General features: G+C 45.1%; 2 protein-coding genes across 12 annotated transcripts in view; one reads left to right on the forward strand and one right to left on the reverse strand.

Moving 5' to 3' along the window:
* LOC142785027 (uncharacterized) overlaps positions 1-4,475 on the reverse strand; it is a 109,104-nt gene extending 104,629 nt beyond the window's left edge. The window contains exon 1 of the transcript XR_012888823.1: positions 3,831-4,475. The gene's annotated coding sequence lies outside the window, so the exon portion shown is untranslated. The remainder of the gene's footprint in view (positions 1-3,830) is intronic.
* LOC142785024 (uncharacterized) overlaps positions 1-22,051 on the forward strand; it is a 424,940-nt gene that overhangs the window by 239,871 nt on the left and 163,018 nt on the right. For 9 of the 11 annotated variants that reach the window (XM_075883440.1, XM_075883442.1, XM_075883443.1 and 6 more), the window contains 2 exons: positions 12,574-12,640; positions 18,555-18,689. The exons of 1 other annotated variant lie outside the window; for it this stretch is intronic. In XM_075883440.1, coding sequence (XP_075739555.1) covers positions 12,574-12,640; positions 18,555-18,689 — 202 coding nt within the window. The remainder of the gene's footprint in view (positions 1-12,573; positions 12,641-18,554; positions 18,690-22,051) is intronic. One more of the 11 variants, XM_075883446.1, reaches the window with a different exon arrangement.

Below are 22,051 nucleotides of genomic sequence, written 5' to 3' on the forward strand. Positions count from 1 at the left end.
ACGTTATGCCGTTTGGGCTGTGCAATGGGCCCGCCACCTTTGAGCGCATGATGGATATCGTTCTGCGTGACCTGAAATGGCACACGTGCCTGTGCTACCTCGACGACGTCGTCGTTTTCGCTCCGGACTTCTCCACGCACCTTCAACGCCTGCGGCATGTGTTTTAACGCGTCTGAGTGACGCCAGTCTGCAACTTAACCTAAAGAAGTGCCAATTTGCAGCTCGGCAGCTGACAATACTCGGCTACGTCGTGTCCAAGGACGGAATTCTCCCTGATCTAGCCAAGCTTCGGGCCGTGACCGAGTTCCCAAAGCCGACATCCGTCAAGGAACTGCACATTTTCGTAGGACTGTGTTCCTACTTTCGGCGCTTCATTCGAAACTTCGCGACTATCATATCGCCTCTGACGAAGCTTCTCGGAAGTAACGGGCCTCTTCATTCGTGGTCATCACAGTGCGACAACGCTTTCAGAACACTTCGTCGTTTGTTGACGTCGCCTCCCATACTCCGCCACTACGACCCTTTGGCCCCTACAGAGGTACACACGGATGCCAGTGGTGTCGGCGCTGTCCTTGCGCAGCGCAAACCAGGGTTCCCGGAATATGTCGTGGCGTACGCGAGCCGTACGCTTACTAAAGCCGAGACTAATTACACAGTCACCGAAAAGGAATGTTTGGCAATCGTCTGGGCCCTTGCAAAGTTCCGACCTTATTTGTATGGTCGCCCATTTGATGTCGTCACCGACCACCACGCACTATGCTGGTTGTCGTCATTGAAAGATCCCTCAGGCCGTCTCGCCCGGTGGGCACTTCGCCTGCAAGACTATGACATCCGCGTGCTATACCGCAATGGAAGGCAACATGCTGACGCCGACGCCCTGTTGCGCTCTCTCTTGCCTGACAACAATGCCAACAACTCAGTGTCTCACCTTGCCATTTCTTCGATTAGCGTTCATGTCATTGCTACTGAACAGCGCAAGGATCAATGGATTGCCTCACTGATAGACTTGCTGACTGATCCATCCACTCCATCCACTCGCGCGTTGCGTCGTCAAGCCCACCATTTCGCGGTTCGCGACGACCTCCTCCACCGACGCAATTACAACGGTGACGGCCGCCAGTGGCTACTAGTCATACCTCGCAGTCTGCGCTCTGACATATGCGAATTCTTTCATTCTGATCCGCAATGTGCGCACTCCGGGGTATCGAAGACTTACCACCGCATTCGCCAACGGTACTTTTGGCGCGGCATGTACCGCTACGTGCAGAAATTCGTTCGCTCCTGCATAGAATGTCAGCGCCGCAAAACTTCAACGCAACTGTCACCGGTAGGTCTGCAACCTCTACCTTGCCCTGCCAGGCCGTTTGGGCGCGTTGGCATCGATTTGTATGGGCCACTTCCACTAACGTCAGCTGGTAACCGCTGGGCCATTGTTGCTGTGGACCACCTCACGCGATACGCCGAAACTGCCGCTCTCCCCGCGGCTACAGCGAGCGATGTGGCCTCCTTCCTGCTCCAACGATTCATGCTGCGACACGGTCCACCTCAGGAACTGCTCAGTGATCGAGGCCGCGTCTTCCTGTCTGAAGTCGTCGAAGCCATTCTCAAAGAGTGTAACGTTGTTCACCGCAAAACTGCTACTTACCACCCGCAGACGAATGGCCTCACGGAACGCTTCAACCGTACGCTCGGCGACATGCTTTCCAAGTACGTCGCCGCCGATCACACAAATCGGGATGACATTCTACCCTTCGTCACCTACGCATATAACACCGCCCCTCAAAGCACTACTGGCTTTTCACCTTTCTTTTTATTATATGGAAGGCACCCGTCGCACACCATCGACACTATACTTCCGTACAAGCCAGATCCGTCCGAGTGGGTGCCCATTTCTGCTACAGCCAAGCTTGCTGAAGAGTGTCGAGAGCTTGCAAGGACATTTACAGCGCATGATCAAGAGCGGCAAAAAGTCATTCGCGCTGACGCCAGCACTACTGCGCCCACATTCCTCCCTGGAGCGCTCGTGTGGCTCTCGATCCCTACTACTGCAACTGGCCTATCTTCAAAACTATTGCCCAAATACGAAGGCCCCTACCGTGTCGTCAAATGCACTTCCCCAGTCAACTACTTGATTGAACCCATCGAACCATCTTCGGACATGCGTCGTCGAGGACGCGACATTGTTAACCTGGAGCGCCTGAAGGCCTATTATGACCCGCTCATTGTAACCACCTGTTAGGTCGCCAGGCGGCTCCCTTTTCGTACCCGGGGTAGTTGTGGTAAAGCCTTTGAACAGTGGGTTGTCCTCTTCAGCGCCTTCTAGTGGGTCGCCCTTTTCACAAGAAGGAGAGCAGCTCGCGCAGAGAGTCGCTCCCCGCATTGACTGTCGCTGTCGTTAATCATCGCTGAGTGTCCGCCAATAAACCGCTTAACATGTGCAAGACATGATGCAACATTACTCCAATCTATTGAAGGAAAATTGAAATCACCGAATAATAAGACGGGAGTGTTGGGATAGGTTGTTGTTAGTTCTAACAATGCTTCGTGAAAAGACGAAAGAAAGGAGCTATCGGCACTTGGTGGACGGTAGCAACAGCCGATTAACATGTGCGGTGAAGTGGCGTGGCAGCACGTCCAAACCATTTCCAGAGAATTTTTAACATTTACAGCAGAGCACTTAAGCAAACGATGTGTGGGAATCGCCACACCGCCCCCACGGTTATCATCAAAGTGGTCCTTGCGAAAGATATCAAAATCTGGCCGATCAGGATGAATCTCGGAATCAAGTATGTTAGAGGTTAGCCCCGTTTTCGTCAACAGAATGACGTTGCTAGAAGAGATCAAGGTGCATAACGGATCGCGTTTTGGCATCTAGCTGCAAATGTTAGTGTAAAGCAGTGAGAGATCATGCTTAACACTCTGATTCGGTCTTCGTGGCTTTTGCGCCCGTTGCTAGGCCTGAGGTTCGAAAACCAACGGCTTAGCCTGATCAAATACATATGTTTTTCTGCCACAGATAAGCTTGTCATAACGGAGCTTAAACGGGGAGTGCTGTGCTTTTCCAAATTCGATAAGGCGCCTTCTGGCTACACGAATTTCCGGGGCAAAGTCTTCACTGATGCCGTATTTTGTGCCTTTCAGTTTACTTCTAGACGAAAGGAGTGCTTCTTTATCCTTGAAGTGGGGAAATTTTACTATTATCGGTCGCCATTTCCAATCACGATAAGCTCCGAGTCTATGGGCACGTTCTATGTCACGACTTTGAATAGTCATGCTCAGGCTTTTGTGACAGTGATCGGTAACCAGTTCTTCACCAACACGCCACACCTCGTTTCGCACATCACTGAACCCGTAAAAGATCAGGTTGCGCTTTCGGGATGTGCTTTCCATGTGGCTAATCCGGTAAGACAGCCTAGTTACCTGAGCAGCGCTGTTAGTGGCAACACTTCCAATGATTTCAAATTGAGACTGAACATTTGAAAGGGATAGTAAGTGTGATTCTATTTTGGTCAACCGCGAGCTCAGGTCATGGAACATTTTTCATGTTCATCAAGGGTTGATCTGATTGAACCTAACTGCTCAATCATGGCCGACTGCCCAGATTGCAACGTCTTCAGTATATCAAGCATCTCACTAGGCACCACTTAGGCACCACACAGTGTTCATTCCTAGGTCCAGGATTAGTCTCAATATCACCTGCTAATAACAACAATTTCAACAGCATTTTTGGCACAACCGAGAACTACAGAGATGGAGCGCCGTGGGCTCAGCAGAACAAGTAATGATCGGCATCCAGTTCGCTTAGCGTAAAGACAGTGGTAATTCGTTACCTGCGTAGTGAAGAAGTCAAGCGGGTTAGGATGACCCATCGCCGGTGTGCCGCCGAGCCCACTAGGCACAGTGAGCGTCTGCCCAGGGTTTATATTGGTGCTCCAAGGAACGGTGGCGCTGTCAGAAGATAGCGTGCCCGAAATCCAAGATTCCAGCTGATGACCACGAGGCAACCGTAGTGATAGCGTTTGGCGGTGATGCGCATTTTAGTGCACAGTACAGGCCGGGCTGGCGCACCCCGTCATGGCGAGGTGACGCGTTCACATGCAGGTGGTCAGCGCCGCATGGTAGTGGAGACCGGGTAGGCTGGTCGAATTTCTGCAGTAGCATCAGGATCCAGGGCAGCATGAAGAACTGCGTAGCGAAGAAGTCAAGCGGGTTAGGATGACCCATCGCCAATGTGCCCGCCGAGCTCACCAGCTCGGCGGCACACCAGCGAACTGTGTACTTGATGGGCAGCTGACAGGGAATCGCAAATTATTCATCGTGGCGAAAATTTTGTTGTAGCAGTATTAGACAATGCCCCTTTGCGCATGCCCAGTTCAAAAAGTTTGGCTGTGCTTGTGCTACGAGGGTGCAGGGGCTTTGTCGAAGGCCAGAAACTCTAATGTTCCTTCTCGAAGGGTGAAGGTCGATAAGACATATATAGTTATGGCCCATGTGTATACAATGCTGTACCACCACAAGAAGGTTGGGAAACGACATGGAGTTGAGGTGAAGTTTTTGATGCTTAAGGAGCTTGCAGTCTTGTGCACGTTCATAGGTGGCCACGAAAACAGGGTGCAAGAAGCACTACACGAAATCATATGCAGAATGCAGTGCTAAAGGGGTATATGAAATACATTTGTCATGTGGCTAAAGTTGTGTGGCACAAATGGAAAGATGTGCCAACATGTGCACGTGTGAACATGATTTCTCAGTAAAAGAAATGCATACAAATGGGCACCTACCCACCCAGTGCTCAGAGTGCAAGTGTAAACCAATGCTGGAAAATAAGAAGATATTGCGCTGCTGCTGCGATAATAGAGCAAGTAAAATTTGCAAAACACATTATACAAGGAAGAAGGGAAATGACTGTGCCAATGAATCATCTGTTGGCTAAAGTATGAAGTCCTTTGCCACTTTTCATTGTCAAATTACTGTATTGCCCATGGACATCTTATAAAACTTCGTAATAACTGAGCTTTTGAATTTTTATTATACTGCTGTTTGTGTGTTGGGAGGCAGGCTTGATTACCTTGTTGCAAAGGCTCCTTGGTGGGGATCTACCTTACTTCTTTGTTATTTGTCTGCATAGCATGAGCTTACTTTCATTTTGTGGATTGTTCATTTGAATCTTCTTTTTTTCATGGTTGTTCAAATTATCAACCTTTAGCACTTCTCCGAAAGTACTACACTATGCAGTCGAATCTCGTTGTAGCAATCCTCAATATAATGGTTTTTTTCGAAAATTCCCCTCCAAATGTTCATTGGTTAATTGTAAAAATGTTTCACTACTACAAATTTCAGAATATTGCATGTTTCAGAATAATTCATCGAATTTTATCTCCCTTACATTTTCAGAACACTCCAAAATAATGAATGACGACTTTAAGAAGCTATTCACGGCTGTAAACATTATGCCCAGTCCCGTGGCTGCCACTCTCGTCATGATGAGAATGCTGACATATTTCTCTTTGCCTGCACTATTCAATTGTGCGATAGCCCTGTTGTCATCATCATCGTCTGGAACTTGCTTTTCAAGTTAGGCTTTGCCCCGTCATCCTTGCTTTTGTCAGGCAGCTTGACATGTGGGCTGGTTTCTAGCCTTTTTGTTGGTGGTTGAACATTCAAGATGAGTTACGGAAACAGCACGAGAGTAATGCTTAGACGGTTAAAAACGCAATACGAGAGACCTATTGGTTGAAGTCTCTGATAACTCGTTCATGCTGTATCAACGTTCACACAACCTACAGTGCTTCAACAAAGCGTGCATGTGAACTTGGCTAATGACCGATAAGATCCGTATCATCCATTGTGGTAAGGACACTACGACGAGAGTAAAGACGACGTTGAAACAGTGTACGCAAACCAACGTGAAGCATTCGTATTAACTGCTAACATTTCGCAGTGTGTAAGAAGGACGCGCCTGCTTACCGTAATAGTTTATTTTCCAGCAGTCGAGCTGCTCACATCAAGATAGACTGCCCTCTTTTTCAAATAAACGTGCACTGGTTCTGTATTACTTCGAGTTTGTTTTTTCGCACTTATTTGAGCATAATGTGGTTGCTCGATAATGTATACACAGCATGGGTATGCGGCTCATGTGTTAATCTTTACTATTTTTGTGCAAAGTTTTATTACTTTCATTAAAAAAAACTTCACAATAAAGGATAATATTTGGCGGTTCTTTGAGATTTGTTGCATTGAAATTTCACTCTGTATTCACCATTGCTACAGATCCTTAATGGCATGATTTGGCCGCAAAAGAGACACACACAAGAAAAGGAACACTCAAACGACAAGCACAGGCGGCTAGTTGCAACAATGGAACTGACAATGATGTCGACGCTTGATAGGAAGTCCGGAGAAGACACACACGAAGAGAGGCCAGTTGCACTAGAAATATATTGTAATAATACTGATTGTTGGCCTAGTTGGTATTTACTTAATGGCATGATTTGGCCGCAAAAGAGACACACACAAGAAAAGGAACACTCAAACGACAAGCACAGGCGGCTAGTTGCAACAATGGAACTGACAATGATGTCGACGCTTGATAGGAAGTCCGGAGAAGACACACACGAAGAGAGGCCAGTTGCACTAGAAATATATTGTAATAATACTGATTGTTGGCCTAGTTGGTATTTACTTAATGGCATGATTTGGCCGCAAAAGAGACACACACAAGAAAAGGAACACTCAAACGACAAGCACAGGCGGCTAGTTGCAACAATGGAACTGACAATGATGTCGACGCTTGATAGGAAGTCCGGAGAAGACACACACGAAGAGAGGCCAGTTGCACTAGAAATATATTGTAATAATACTGATTGTTGGCCTAGTTGGTATTTACTTAATGGCATGATTTGGCCGCAAAAGAGACACACACAAGAAAAGGAACACTCAAACGACAAGCACAGGCGGCTAGTTGCAACAATGGAACTGACAATGATGTCGACGCTTGATAGGAAGTCCGGAGAAGACACACACGAAGAGAGGCCAGTTGCACTAGAAATATATTGTAATAATACTGATTGTTGGCCTAGTTGGTATTTACTTAATGGCATGATTTGGCCGCAAAAGAGACACACACAAGAAAAGGAACACTCAAACGACAAGCACAGGCGGCTAGTTGCAACAATGGAACTGACAATGATGTCGACGCTTGATAGGAAGTCCGGAGAAGACACACACGAAGAGAGGCCAGTTGCACTAGAAATATATTGTAATAATACTGATTGTTGGCCTAGTTGGTATTTACTTAATGGCATGATTTGGCCGCAAAAGAGACACACACAAGAAAAGGAACACTCAAACGACAAGCACAGGCGGCTAGTTGCAACAATGGAACTGACAATGATGTCGACGCTTGATAGGAAGTCCGGAGAAGACACACACGAAGAGAGGCCAGTTGCACTAGAAATATATTGTAATAATACTGATTGTTGGCCTAGTTGGTATTTACTTAATGGCATGATTTGGCCGCAAAAGAGACACACACAAGAAAAGGAACACTCAAACGACAAGCACAGGCGGCTAGTTGCAACAATGGAACTGACAATGATGTCGACGCTTGATAGGAAGTCCGGAGAAGACACACACGAAGAGAGGCCAGTTGCACTAGAAATATATTGTAATAATACTGATTGTTGGCCTAGTTGGTATTTACTTAATGGCATGATTTGGCCGCAAAAGAGACACACACAAGAAAAGGAACACTCAAACGACAAGCACAGGCGGCTAGTTGCAACAATGGAACTGACAATGATGTCGACGCTTGATAGGAAGTCCGGAGAAGACACACACGAAGAGAGGCCAGTTGCACTAGAAATATATTGTAATAATACTGATTGTTGGCCTAGTTGGTATTTACTTAATGGCATGATTTGGCCGCAAAAGAGACACACACAAGAAAAGGAACACTCAAACGACAAGCACAGGCGGCTAGTTGCAACAATGGAACTGACAATGATGTCGACGCTTGATAGGAAGTCCGGAGAAGACACACACGAAGAGAGGCCAGTTGCACTAGAAATATATTGTAATAATACTGATTGTTGGCCTAGTTGGTATTTACTTAATGGCATGATTTGGCCGCAAAAGAGACACACACAAGAAAAGGAACACTCAAACGACAAGCACAGGCGGCTAGTTGCAACAATGGAACTGACAATGATGTCGACGCTTGATAGGAAGTCCGGAGAAGACACACACGAAGAGAGGCCAGTTGCACTAGAAATATATTGTAATAATACTGATTGTTGGCCTAGTTGGTATTTACTTAATGGCATGATTTGGCCGCAAAAGAGACACACACAAGAAAAGGAACACTCAAACGACAAGCACAGGCGGCTAGTTGCAACAATGGAACTGACAATGATGTCGACGCTTGATAGGAAGTCCGGAGAAGACACACACGAAGAGAGGCCAGTTGCACTAGAAATATATTGTAATAATACTGATTGTTGGCCTAGTTGGTATTTACTTAATGGCATGATTTGGCCGCAAAAGAGACACACACAAGAAAAGGAACACTCAAACGACAAGCACAGGCGGCTAGTTGCAACAATGGAACTGACAATGATGTCGACGCTTGATAGGAAGTCCGGAGAAGACACACACGAAGAGAGGCCAGTTGCACTAGAAATATATTGTAATAATACTGATTGTTGGCCTAGTTGGTATTTACTTAATGGCATGATTTGGCCGCAAAAGAGACACACACAAGAAAAGGAACACTCAAACGACAAGCACAGGCGGCTAGTTGCAACAATGGAACTGACAATGATGTCGACGCTTGATAGGAAGTCCGGAGAAGACACACACGAAGAGAGGCCAGTTGCACTAGAAATATATTGTAATAATACTGATTGTTGGCCTAGTTGGTATTTACTTAATGGCATGATTTGGCCGCAAAAGAGACACACACAAGAAAAGGAACACTCAAACGACAAGCACAGGCGGCTAGTTGCAACAATGGAACTGACAATGATGTCGACGCTTGATAGGAAGTCCGGAGAAGACACACACGAAGAGAGGCCAGTTGCACTAGAAATATATTGTAATAATACTGATTGTTGGCCTAGTTGGTATTTACTTAATGGCATGATTTGGCCGCAAAAGAGACACACACAAGAAAAGGAACACTCAAACGACAAGCACAGGCGGCTAGTTGCAACAATGGAACTGACAATGATGTCGACGCTTGATAGGAAGTCCGGAGAAGACACACACGAAGAGAGGCCAGTTGCACTAGAAATATATTGTAATAATACTGATTGTTGGCCTAGTTGGTATTTACTTAATGGCATGATTTGGCCGCAAAAGAGACACACACAAGAAAAGGAACACTCAAACGACAAGCACAGGCGGCTAGTTGCAACAATGGAACTGACAATGATGTCGACGCTTGATAGGAAGTCCGGAGAAGACACACACGAAGAGAGGCCAGTTGCACTAGAAATATATTGTAATAATACTGATTGTTGGCCTAGTTGGTATTTACTTAATGGCATGATTTGGCCGCAAAAGAGACACACACAAGAAAAGGAACACTCAAACGACAAGCACAGGCGGCTAGTTGCAACAATGGAACTGACAATGATGTCGACGCTTGATAGGAAGTCCGGAGAAGACACACACGAAGAGAGGCCAGTTGCACTAGAAATATATTGTAATAATACTGATTGTTGGCCTAGTTGGTATTTACTTAATGGCATGATTTGCGGCCAAATCATGCCATTAAGTAAATACCAACTAGGCCAACAATCAGTATTATTACAATATATTTCTAGTGCAACTGGCCTCTCTTCGTGTGTGTCTTCTCCGGACTTCCTATCAAGCGTCGACATCATTGTCAGTTCCATTGTTGCAACTAGCCGCCTGTGCTTGTCGTTTGAGTGTTCCTTTTCTTGTGTGTGTCTCTTTTGCGGCCAAATCATGCCATTAAGTAAATACCAACTAGGCCAACAATCAGTATTATTACAATATATTTCTAGTGCAACTGGCCTCTCTTCGTGTGTGTCTTCTCCGGACTTCCTATCAAGCGTCGACATCATTGTCAGTTCCATTGTTGCAACTAGCCGCCTGTGCTTGTCGTTTGAGTGTTCCTTTTCTTGTGTGTGTCTCTTTTGCGGCCAAATCATGCCATTAAGTAAATACCAACTAGGCCAACAATCAGTATTATTACAATATATTTCTAGTGCAACTGGCCTCTCTTCGTGTGTGTCTTCTCCGGACTTCCTATCAAGCGTCGACATCATTGTCAGTTCCATTGTTGCAACTAGCCGCCTGTGCTTGTCGTTTGAGTGTTCCTTTTCTTGTGTGTGTCTCTTTTGCGGCCAAATCATGCCATTAAGTAAATACCAACTAGGCCAACAATCAGTATTATTACAATATATTTCTAGTGCAACTGGCCTCTCTTCGTGTGTGTCTTCTCCGGACTTCCTATCAAGCGTCGACATCATTGTCAGTTCCATTGTTGCAACTAGCCGCCTGTGCTTGTCGTTTGAGTGTTCCTTTTCTTGTGTGTGTCTCTTTTGCGGCCAAATCATGCCATTAAGTAAATACCAACTAGGCCAACAATCAGTATTATTACAATATATTTCTAGTGCAACTGGCCTCTCTTCGTGTGTGTCTTCTCCGGACTTCCTATCAAGCGTCGACATCATTGTCAGTTCCATTGTTGCAACTAGCCGCCTGTGCTTGTCGTTTGAGTGTTCCTTTTCTTGTGTGTGTCTCTTTTGCGGCCAAATCATGCCATTAAGTAAATACCAACTAGGCCAACAATCAGTATTATTACAATATATTTCTAGTGCAACTGGCCTCTCTTCGTGTGTGTCTTCTCCGGACTTCCTATCAAGCGTCGACATCATTGTCAGTTCCATTGTTGCAACTAGCCGCCTGTGCTTGTCGTTTGAGTGTTCCTTTTCTTGTGTGTGTCTCTTTTGCGGCCAAATCATGCCATTAAGTAAATACCAACTAGGCCAACAATCAGTATTATTACAATATATTTCTAGTGCAACTGGCCTCTCTTCGTGTGTGTCTTCTCCGGACTTCCTATCAAGCGTCGACATCATTGTCAGTTCCATTGTTGCAACTAGCCGCCTGTGCTTGTCGTTTGAGTGTTCCTTTTCTTGTGTGTGTCTCTTTTGCGGCCAAATCATGCCATTAAGTAAATACCAACTAGGCCAACAATCAGTATTATTACAATATATTTCTAGTGCAACTGGCCTCTCTTCGTGTGTGTCTTCTCCGGACTTCCTATCAAGCGTCGACATCATTGTCAGTTCCATTGTTGCAACTAGCCGCCTGTGCTTGTCGTTTGAGTGTTCCTTTTCTTGTGTGTGTCTCTTTTGCGGCCAAATCATGCCATTAAGTAAATACCAACTAGGCCAACAATCAGTATTATTACAATATATTTCTAGTGCAACTGGCCTCTCTTCGTGTGTGTCTTCTCCGGACTTCCTATCAAGCGTCGACATCATTGTCAGTTCCATTGTTGCAACTAGCCGCCTGTGCTTGTCGTTTGAGTGTTCCTTTTCTTGTGTGTGTCTCTTTTGCGGCCAAATCATGCCATTAAGTAAATACCAACTAGGCCAACAATCAGTATTATTACAATATATTTCTAGTGCAACTGGCCTCTCTTCGTGTGTGTCTTCTCCGGACTTCCTATCAAGCGTCGACATCATTGTCAGTTCCATTGTTGCAACTAGCCGCCTGTGCTTGTCGTTTGAGTGTTCCTTTTCTTGTGTGTGTCTCTTTTGCGGCCAAATCATGCCATTAAGTAAATACCAACTAGGCCAACAATCAGTATTATTACAATATATTTCTAGTGCAACTGGCCTCTCTTCGTGTGTGTCTTCTCCGGACTTCCTATCAAGCGTCGACATCATTGTCAGTTCCATTGTTGCAACTAGCCGCCTGTGCTTGTCGTTTGAGTGTTCCTTTTCTTGTGTGTGTCTCTTTTGCGGCCAAATCATGCCATTAAGTAAATACCAACTAGGCCAACAATCAGTATTACTACAGATCCTTCTTAAGCGTAATGGCTGCCGTGCAAAGAACACTGTGCCACCAGTGGTCCGGGTGCAACTAGCAACTTCGATGAGGACGGCTTGCCTCATGAAGACTATGGCTGTATTTGTGCCTTGTTAATTCACTGATAATTTTTTTAGAATGGTGCATTAGTAGCTGTAAGTTATGTCTGTAGACAATTACCAGCATGATTTGTGGTCTACACTACAGTGTTGCTTGTGTCTGTACAGTCTAGTGTAGAACACACTCACGACCTTTTTTCTTTCTTGCCTTTTTTTGTTCGCTCTCTCCTGGAATAGCAAGGCAGAGACAGGGCACCTGTGGTCAGCAACTTTAATGCACCTAAGTTGTCGCCTGTATAATAACGAAGAAATTGACCTCTTCAAACAATAGAAAAGTGGGCTGCTTGAACATCATGTAATACATTTTTTTTTTACATGTCGTCAAAGCATTCTCGTCATTCAGTGCAGCTTAGCATCTTGAACTTGCGGTCTTACTTTTTCTTAGGGCGGCCGTCGTCGCGCTGGTGTGGGCGTCGCCTTTACAGCCCAGAGTCATCTGTACAGGACTCTCCGTATGTATTCTTTCATATTGTTTTTAAATTATTTTATTTTGCAGTGATGTTGCTTCACTTTTCATGTGTTTGCTAGAGATACCTGAACATTCAATGGTATTCTATAGTTTTTCTTTATAGAAATCTGTTATCGATAATGCGTCAAGTGCTACAGCTCATTTGCCATCTAGCGCAAGGGCTGTGACAGAAGGCAGTGATGTGACAGCTGTGCTGAATGATCGATAGTGCTACAGCCTGCTCTATTTCCACTATTCTACACCAAACGGTGTGTTTTCATAGTTTGAAAATGAAACCACAGTCTCTCGAGGCTGAAGCATACTTCTGAAAAGTTTTCTTCTGAAGAAATAAAGTTTACCATCAATGACGATAGTTATAGCGCGAGAACAAAACGACGACACAGAAACAAGGACACGAAAGACACGAGCGCTAACTTCCAACTGAGTTTATTGCGCAGAGCACGAAAATATATAGAGGAGACAGTAACCATGTGATAAAAACCGTATGGCACAAAGAGCAGAACATCAGTTAAAAAAAAAAAAGCACTGAAAAACAGCAAGGAAAAATCTAGAAGAAAACGAAACAGAAAGGTAAAGATAATATAACTACCTGCCCGCACCGAAACCTTCGAGGAACCTGAGTTCCTTCTCGGACAAAGCTACGAAGGGCTTGCTAATATAAGGCACCTGTTCGCGTGCCATCTGCGCGGCCTCGACAATGACTCGGGTGCTTTCGTCTCTGTTTGTACAGCGTCGCTGGGTCCTTGAAGAGGAGAACACAATTGCACTCAGTGCCGTGCTGGGCAAGAAAACCATCTTTCCTGTTTCTAACACTGTTCGCGTGTTCTCTCAGCGGATCGTTCAGACACCTTCCGGTCGTTCCGACATAACAAGCACCACATGAAAGGGGGGTCCTATGGACAACTTCCCAGGAGCAGGCCGCATACCTGTTTTTCGATGTTGAACTCTGCATTCCGTTGATGACTGCGTTTTCAGGGGCTTTGTAGATTTGGTGAGGCTGAATATTTTGAATGGTGCCGAGAACAGGACACGAACTCCAACTCTTTTTCCAATTTTTTTGAGGCTGTGTGTTATCTGGTGTATGTATGGAATCACGGCTATCCTTTCATGTTTCGTATCCGTGTTGCGCAGATTCCGTCGCTTCCTCTGTTCTGCCTTAATAAGTTCGCAGGATCGTCTCTGCAACAGACGCGATAAACGCCTCGGGGAAACCTGAAGCCTTAAGCCGGGAAACTTGAGCTTTGAAGCTCGCAGAGATATTGTGGGCGCACGACCTATTTAAAGCATTCTCAAGGCAGGTTCGTGCTATGCCTCGCTTAACTATCTTACTGTGAGCGGAAGAAAAGGGAAGTAGAGGTTTCTGCGCACGTGGTTCATAACACCAACAAATGTGCTGTGAGCTAAAAACCAGATTTAAATCCAAAAAGCGTAACTTGTCATTATCGGGTATTTCATGTGTCAACACAAGAGGCTTTAAACAATCTTCGAACACACCTATAGTTTGAGTCGCAAACGAGTGAAACATAGAAGAATTACAATTTACAAGAACCAAGAAATCATCCACGTATCTGAATATTTTGACGACATGCGAGCCTTCTAACTTTTGCTGCAGTTTTTTGCCCATTTTTACCAATAGAAGATCACTGACTAGAGGTAGAGGGACACAGCGACGCTGTACAACCACAGAGATGAAAGCACCCGAGTCATTGTCGAGGCCGCGCAGATGGCACGCGAACAGGTGCCTTGTGTTAGAAAGGCTTCCGTGGCTTTGTCCGAGAAGGAACGCAGGTTCCTCGAAGGTTTCGGTGCGGGCAGGTAGTTATATTATCTTTACCTTTCTGTTTCGTTTTCTTCTAGATTTTTCTTTGCTGTTTTTCAGTGCCTTTGTTTTTGTGTTGTTTGTTTTTGGTTTTTTTCTTATTCATGTTCTGCTCTTTGTGCCATATGGTTTTTATCACATGGTTACTGTCTCCTCTATATATTTTCGTGCTCTGCGCAATAAACTCAGTTGGAAGTTAGCGCTCGTGTCCTTCTTGTCTCTGCGTCGTCGTTCTGTTCTCGCGCTATAACTATCGTCATGCCATACCAACTAGCCCAGGCTGCCACACTTCTAATTTACCATCAAACCCAGTTTTAGGCACACGGCAGGCCCAACGCGTCTTGGTGGCTTTCAGCTGCCGTCACCAGTAGCGAACACAAAACTCGTAGGCTCCGAAAGGCCTACCGGCGGCCCTGTTGCCGTTGTTTAGCGTATGATCTATCACTTGCAACTTGAAGCAGCCGTGTGGCTTCAGTATCTCCCCATAACGTGCCAAGATAACCGACGCAACATACAAAACACGCCGCAACGCGCACTGGCCACTTCGGTTTGGCTTGGATTGGTTTGAATCTCCGTGCAATAGTACGCTTGATGCTTAAGAGATGGCGCCAAATGGCGCGCGCTATCATCATCAGTGGCTGGAACGAGCAGACATTATTGCGGCAGTTTTCGGGGGTGCGATAATTACTCGAGGAAAAAATTTTTTCGTATTTTTCTAGGGCGATGTGGGGGGGTTGCGAGAATTATGCGAGTGCGAGGATTATGCGAGTAAATACGGTATATCTCTATTTCTGACACAAGAATAACTCTACTAAAGCACTCATACACCCTAAATGAATATCGCTTTCATACAAATTGCTTTAAATACTTTCTTTCCACTAGCCATATGACAGTGAATGACTTACCTTCTACTATTACCAATACCACCTCACTAACTACCTTTTTATCACTACTTGAATGTTACTTACATGATGCACAAACATAAAACTACAAATTTTTTGCCTTTTTCCTTAGCGATGTATACTACTATTGGTATTTATTCTGCTACCTACATTCCACTACCTGTGCATAGAATGTATTTTTTTTTTCGTATTTTTTGTAAAGCTTACGTACTAATGTGTAATTATGATTGTATAATCGCAAGTATAATGATATGTGTCAGCACTAAACAGATTTCACAGTTGTGTATAAATGTTTAGCTGATGTGCATTTTCCTGTTTATCTTAACTTTGCCATTCAGTACAAAAAAAGGGAAAAAAAGAAAAAAAAAGTTATTTCGCAGTGTTTTTTCTTTTGTCTTTTTTCCTTATTTGTTTATAGTTTGTGTCCTTCCTGCAATAATTCCTAAAGGTATTGGCAGTATGTAATAAATAAAATAAAACATCAATCAAGCAACGGTAGTTGGGTCGTTTGCGACCAAAGCATTGAAGGCAACAGAACCTATGCCTTTGAGCAGATGGTGCACTTTGTCTCGGTCATGAAGGTGTTGACACGTTGACAAAGAGAGAGAACATCCTCGATATATGCGGTATAAGACTCGCGTAGTTGTTTGCGACCATCAAGAGTTCTCTTTGCCAGGCTGGCTCGAACTGCTGGACTAGCAAAGTCTTGTCGCAGATGTTCTTTGAAGACGTCCCAGTCGAGAAAGTCGATCTGGTAATTAAAAAACCAAGTCTTCGTCATGCCAGTAAGATAAAAAGGAGATGTGGCGGAGATTGTGTGGATCGACCCAACAGTTCGCTGCATTCACTATGTCATATTGGTGTAGCCAGTCCGTGTCCTCATTTCAGAGTCCAGAAAACAGAGGGGGCTCGCAAGGGGGTCCACTGACGATTCAAGAGTGAGTAGCTGTGGCAGTCGTAGCCCGAGGGTTAAAGGGAGAAGCACCTGAGGGTTCGTCCTGTGGCGTGCTGGTGGGCACGTAGCCCAAACGACTACTTGAGTGAAGCTCCAAGAAGTAAAGCGGGTGAGCGGGGACAGGGAATCGAGGAGTAACCTCCATCACTTGAGATGTAGTCCTTTACACGCCTTTTTAGGCCTGGTAGACGTGGCCAAAAACTGTCACATCGAGGCACAGAACAGACTCAAAGGTTATATGCACCAACGATGAAGATGAGGAACACCATGTGATGATGGTTATGTAAAGGTAATGAAGAAGTGTGTTGTAAATGCCCACAATATTTGCAAAATATATTTGCAAGAGTGGTTGCAGCACTGGCCAGTCTGGCTCGTCGCTCGAGCAGCAAGCGACCTTCATTCGTCGGATGCATACGTGCATTGACAATTTGCACAGTGGCAGCCTACATGTAGAACTACCGTCGGTAAAGGTGCCGTACCGGCGCATCTGGACGTCAGTGGGAGAGTGGTACTGCTTCAGATGTGTGACATGTATGATTTCGCTGTTTCGAGGGGTGGATGAAAACGAGGCAGCAGGAGCGATTTCATAAGTGACGGGAGTCACCTCACGAAGCACTTTGTATGGTCCTGTGTACTGAGGGAGCAGTTTTACAGGCCAACCTGCCCGGTGGGAGACCAGAGCAGAACCAACGAACCGGGCGAAAAGTGCACATAGCGGTGTCCTTGATCTTATCGACGCTGTTGGTTTTCTTGGGAGGCCAGAAGGCGACCACGAGCGGCTTTGCGTGCATGGGTGGCTCGAATATAGGAAAGTGGTTCAAAGCTATACTTGTACCACAACAGCTGCTTTTAGTGTCGTAGTGGTCTGCTGGTGTAAGTAAGGCTCGACGGAAAATTTTCATTAGAAGGTAGGTGCAGATGATTCCATGTTGTTCATGGCAACCTGTGTTGCCCATTCCACGACCCATGTCTTACTGGATCTGAGCTGGTCAACAACTTCCCACTGCCCGGGGAAACAATCACGCATAGTATCCGGCCGTGGCACCATTTGCATTTGGCTTAATATCTTCCGGTGATATGTTGCTCAGCACATATGGGCTGGAAAAATTGCATCTGCAGTTTTCTTCCGATGCATTCCTGTGCCTTGGTTGACTTACTTGTGCAGGGGGGAAGTAAGCCCTCCACTCTAGTTTATGATGATTGGGGATGTCGTGAAAACAGACCAGCTAATCTCTTGCAAGCCTCCCTGAAATGAATGGCTCACCTGTCCGATTGACAAAAAAAAACTCGAGCATTCAGGCGAGTAGTCTCCAGAGTGTGCTGGTACCCCGACACTTTCTATTTCGCGAATGTAGGGACACAGGTGTAAGGTCAAGCAGCTGGTGTCTGACAGTATATCAGCAGGAAAAAAGAAACACACTGGACACTATTAGCGGCTTGCAGACAGCATACGAAAGGAGCATGGGCATAGACTACATGAAATCTGTCGTGGCGATCAAGGCTTTTTGTGGCCATGCAATGTAATGAATGGCCTGCTGTGCTTGCACGCCACCTGCTTGCTGATGTCAATTGAAACATTTCTTACTTCATACTCACCTTTTTAGAGCTGACAGTACCACGAGGAGAGAACTTTCCCACGCATTTTCAAATAATTCATCAAGCTTCTTTTCTTTATAATTGTTTGTCCATAATTATTTTCACGAGATTTAGTGTATAATCATAGTATTTAATGTACAAAAATTTGCTTTCAATTCTTTTTGAAGAGAAATAAAACCTGTGGCGCAGGGATCGCTTTTGCCAAGCTGTGTAATAGAAGAGAGAGCGGGAAGGTATGTAGAAGGAACAGAAATCTGGTTTCGTTATGCTGAATGTTATCTAGCTCTGTACAGTCAACATAGTACACTTAACATTACACAGTACAGTTAACATTCTCTGTACCTTCTATTGCTCTGAGATTTGCTTGCTTTCAGAATGGTTGGGTAAAGTAAAAATGAACCCTCACAAATCCCTTCTTTCAATACGATTCAGCTGTGTTTTAGCATGTGCTAACTTTTTGACTACTTTAATACTGTACCATACTGTTTCTTATCAGGAGTGGTAATGTACTGATTGCTAAATAGAATAAACCATTTCGCTATGTTAGTGTCATGTAGTCTGCAAGGCTTTTGTTTGAGAAGATTGGTTGACAACCTTGTCATCCGATTGTCTTTCTGCGGCGTAGATCACCCTCACGGCGGCAGCGGCGTGACGCACTCGCATGGCGGCTGTGGCGTGAAAAACTCGCAAGGCTTCGGAAGCGTCTTGCGGTGTTTGGCCCAAGACCCTCGTCGGGCATGCTGAGCTCTGCTTGCTCCACGTAGGCATATTTTGACCTCACACTGACTGAATGCGAAGCTGTCAATAGTGCTGGCTGAACGAGGAAGGCGCAGTGCGATTAGTGCTAAAGTCAGCCTAATGTTTATTGTCAGTAGAAACAGGTTAATCATTGTACTTATTTGCATACTGTTTTTGCAATTTTAGACCTTCTATAAGGGGGTGTGAAAATTACGCTGACTTTGCACATGCATTCGAAATAATTCACAATCATTTTTTGTCCTACCGCACCTGTTACATACTTTATAAAAATGAATTTGGAGCTATACAAAGTGTACTTCTTAATTTATCTAAAATAAATCGTACTTTAACCAGTGAAATCCTGCTTATGCACGGCCTAGTTTGAATCACTGACAAAGGTCCTTTTTGAAAATCGTCGTGGCAGCTGTAGCTGCCTGTGCAAAGTGCATCGTTATTGGTTTGGTAAGACATGTTTGTGTGCCCCATTGTTTTTAAGCTCTTCTTGACAATGCTAGGAAAAAGCAGGTCCAATGACACAGCGACACAAGAGGACCTAAGCTTTCACATATAGTTGAAAAGGTCTAGTTGTAGGAAACTTGTATTAGCAAGCACTCATTCTTCTGCTTTCTCTCGTATGCAAAATCACTCTTTTGAGGGGCCCTGAAACACTTTTTTGAGTCATCATGAAATTAATTCACTGGAAGAGCTCATTGCCTCAGAAATTCAATGCCGCAAAAATGTGAGCGGCAAACAAAGTATGTCACGCGCGCTTCGTGACTTTGAGCACTTTTTAATTTTTTTTGTGGGTTTTTCAATGAGATCATGCGCGCACCCGTGGACAAGTCGTGGCCGTTTGCGACCTCTATAACGACCGAGTGTGCCATGTTCAAATCAGCCAACGGCTAATAAATAGGCTTGCCATGTGTGATTTTCGAGCGTCTTTCATAATTTGCCGAAGGAAGAGAAAGCAATTTTTAACTGACTTTTTTAATTAATTGAGAATTGTAGGCCGCGTGATGGGCTAGAACATTTGGCTCGCGTGTTTTTGGAAGCCTCTACTTCCAATTGGCAGCTTTTTCTGACCATGCTCCAAAAGTGTTGCAGGGCCGCTTAAGAACTTCATGATGAAGGGCTTGGTGGAAGTGCGGTTCTCGTTTTTCTTGGCAAGTTTTACAACAGCGAGTTAGAATTTTGCCGTACGTACAAATATTGTCTCTCATCGCAAGGGAATACAGGATGGATAAATGGTGAAACGTAAACTTTCTAAAACAAAGCATGTGTTGCAGCGTAGATATGATGACTCCAACAAAGGGCACTGTTTACAGGACAGGCCTTCGCATGCCTCTGACACAGAAAATAGTTTGTGCCCTGTCGTGAGCATGCATTTTTGCAGTGAGAGAGATGGGAAAGTAGAGAGAGACAGAAAAATGCTTGTGCAGTTTTGGCCGCCTATCTACAGGTTCGGGTGTTCAGGTATGATAATCTAAAGACCATTATTTGGGGAAGTCCATGGAAGAGACTTCGCACTTGCAGCCAGTTTCATGTATGTCATATTGATGAGGATGTGAAGTTGGCTGCTTTAATGTGCTTCCAGATGCAAAATTAGCTGCTCTAATCTGCTCTGAGATGGAAATTTTCGCAGCTGTAAAGTGCTCAAAAATGAAAATCCCAGCTGGTTTGTACGACCATATTAACCTTCATTTTATCATTCATTTAAGCGCCCGTGCTAGAAAGTCAACCATTTTGTGCATGCCCCAATTCCAAAGTTTAGTCGGTGTGGTAAAATACAAGCGCTGGCCATGATTGTAATTGTCCACTTTATATGGCATTTATGTTCATGCAAGCCTGGTAGTGTTTGTCGAGGCCAATGGTTGCATGGTCACTGATGTTCTCCTCTACTTTACTTTCCGCACACTCATATCCCAATTGCGAAACAACATTTAGACTGTACAATTAATGTGCCCTATACCATATCTGGCTTCATTATTTTCAGATTTTTGTGGAGAGACAGAAAAAACATATTTTGAAAGCCTTGTTTGGGTTTGAGTTCTAGAGTGAGGATAGTTATAGCGTGGCAACGGGAAAATGACAAAGGGACAAGAAGTAGACTATTTGCCGTCGTTCTGTTCTCGCGCTATAACTATCGTCATGTCATACCAATCAGCCCAACCCGCCACACGTCTAGAGTGAGGCTTTACTGACCTCCCCTTAGATGGTTAGTATATGGTCAAAGAGGATTTTTTCGCCCAGATTCTCAACCGAGGCCTCCCATGTATGTTAGACTGGAGTGATTGACGTTGTGGAATATTGGCTCTGGGGCAGTGCCAGTTAGAGTTGGTATGGAACCGTACGCTTGGCGATGAGGTCTATTTGGAGCCCAGATTCTTAACCGAGGCCTCCCATGTATGTTAGACTGGAGTGATTGACGTTGTGGATCATTGGCTCTGGGACAGTGCCAGTTGGTATGGAACCGTACGCTTGGCGATGAGGTCTATTTGGAGTTTGTTGTATTTTGTGCAATGTAAATTAATTCGGCAGGGAGTGTGTTTGTGCTTCCCTAAAGAGTGCGATTGGTTTTCAGAGAGAGCTTCAGGCAGTTAACGAAGCTCCTGTCAGGCTATTTGGAGGGATTCCAGGTTGGCCCTACATTCCTGATGTCATTCGGCGTGGTCCACTGTGGGCCGATAAGTTACAGGCCAACCCTGGGAAGTATGTGAGCATAAAGGTACTGAAGCCTCAACGTGGGTCTGGAAGTTGCCCTACTAATGTAGCGAGATTATGGTATCCATAAGTAGTGATCTAAACGAATACATTTGGTGGGAGTTCGTTCTGGAGGAAGGATCGTAAGGCTGCCTGCCAGCTTGTCCTGACCGTGAGTTCTTGAGAGGCATGTTCATCCTGTGTGATGGCTTGCATTATGGCATTTCTGCTATTGGCATGGAAGGAATGTAGTTCCAGAAAGAAATGAGCCCTTTCTTCACTGGCCAGCCACTTATAGCAACTAATAGCCTGTGCTGACTTTTTGACCACTTTATCGCCATTCCGTATTGTTAATAATTGGAAATGGTACGGTATGTGTTGGTTTGTGCAGTATAAGAAACAGTGAACTTAGTGCTCTCATAGTTCGCAGTGTTTTTATTTAGAAAGGTTGTTTTGACGGTCCTGTCACGCAATTGGCCCTCTGCAGCCCATCATGCATGCACAGGAATGCCTCGCCTGGCTCGTGCGCCTCATCTGGAAGGCCAGGCTCTTCCAGATGGCTTGCTATTCAGGGTAGTGTCGTGAACCTGTTCACCCTACAGGCAACTCCACCTGCCCAGTCAGTGCCAAGACAGTATTTCTCACCGTGAGCACATTTTGGGATTCCCACTGATTGAATGGAAA

Source organism: Rhipicephalus microplus, unplaced genomic scaffold (assembly GCF_043290135.1).
Source record: "Rhipicephalus microplus isolate Deutch F79 unplaced genomic scaffold, USDA_Rmic scaffold_17, whole genome shotgun sequence".
Classification (NCBI taxonomy): domain Eukaryota; kingdom Metazoa; phylum Arthropoda; class Arachnida; order Ixodida; family Ixodidae; genus Rhipicephalus; species Rhipicephalus microplus.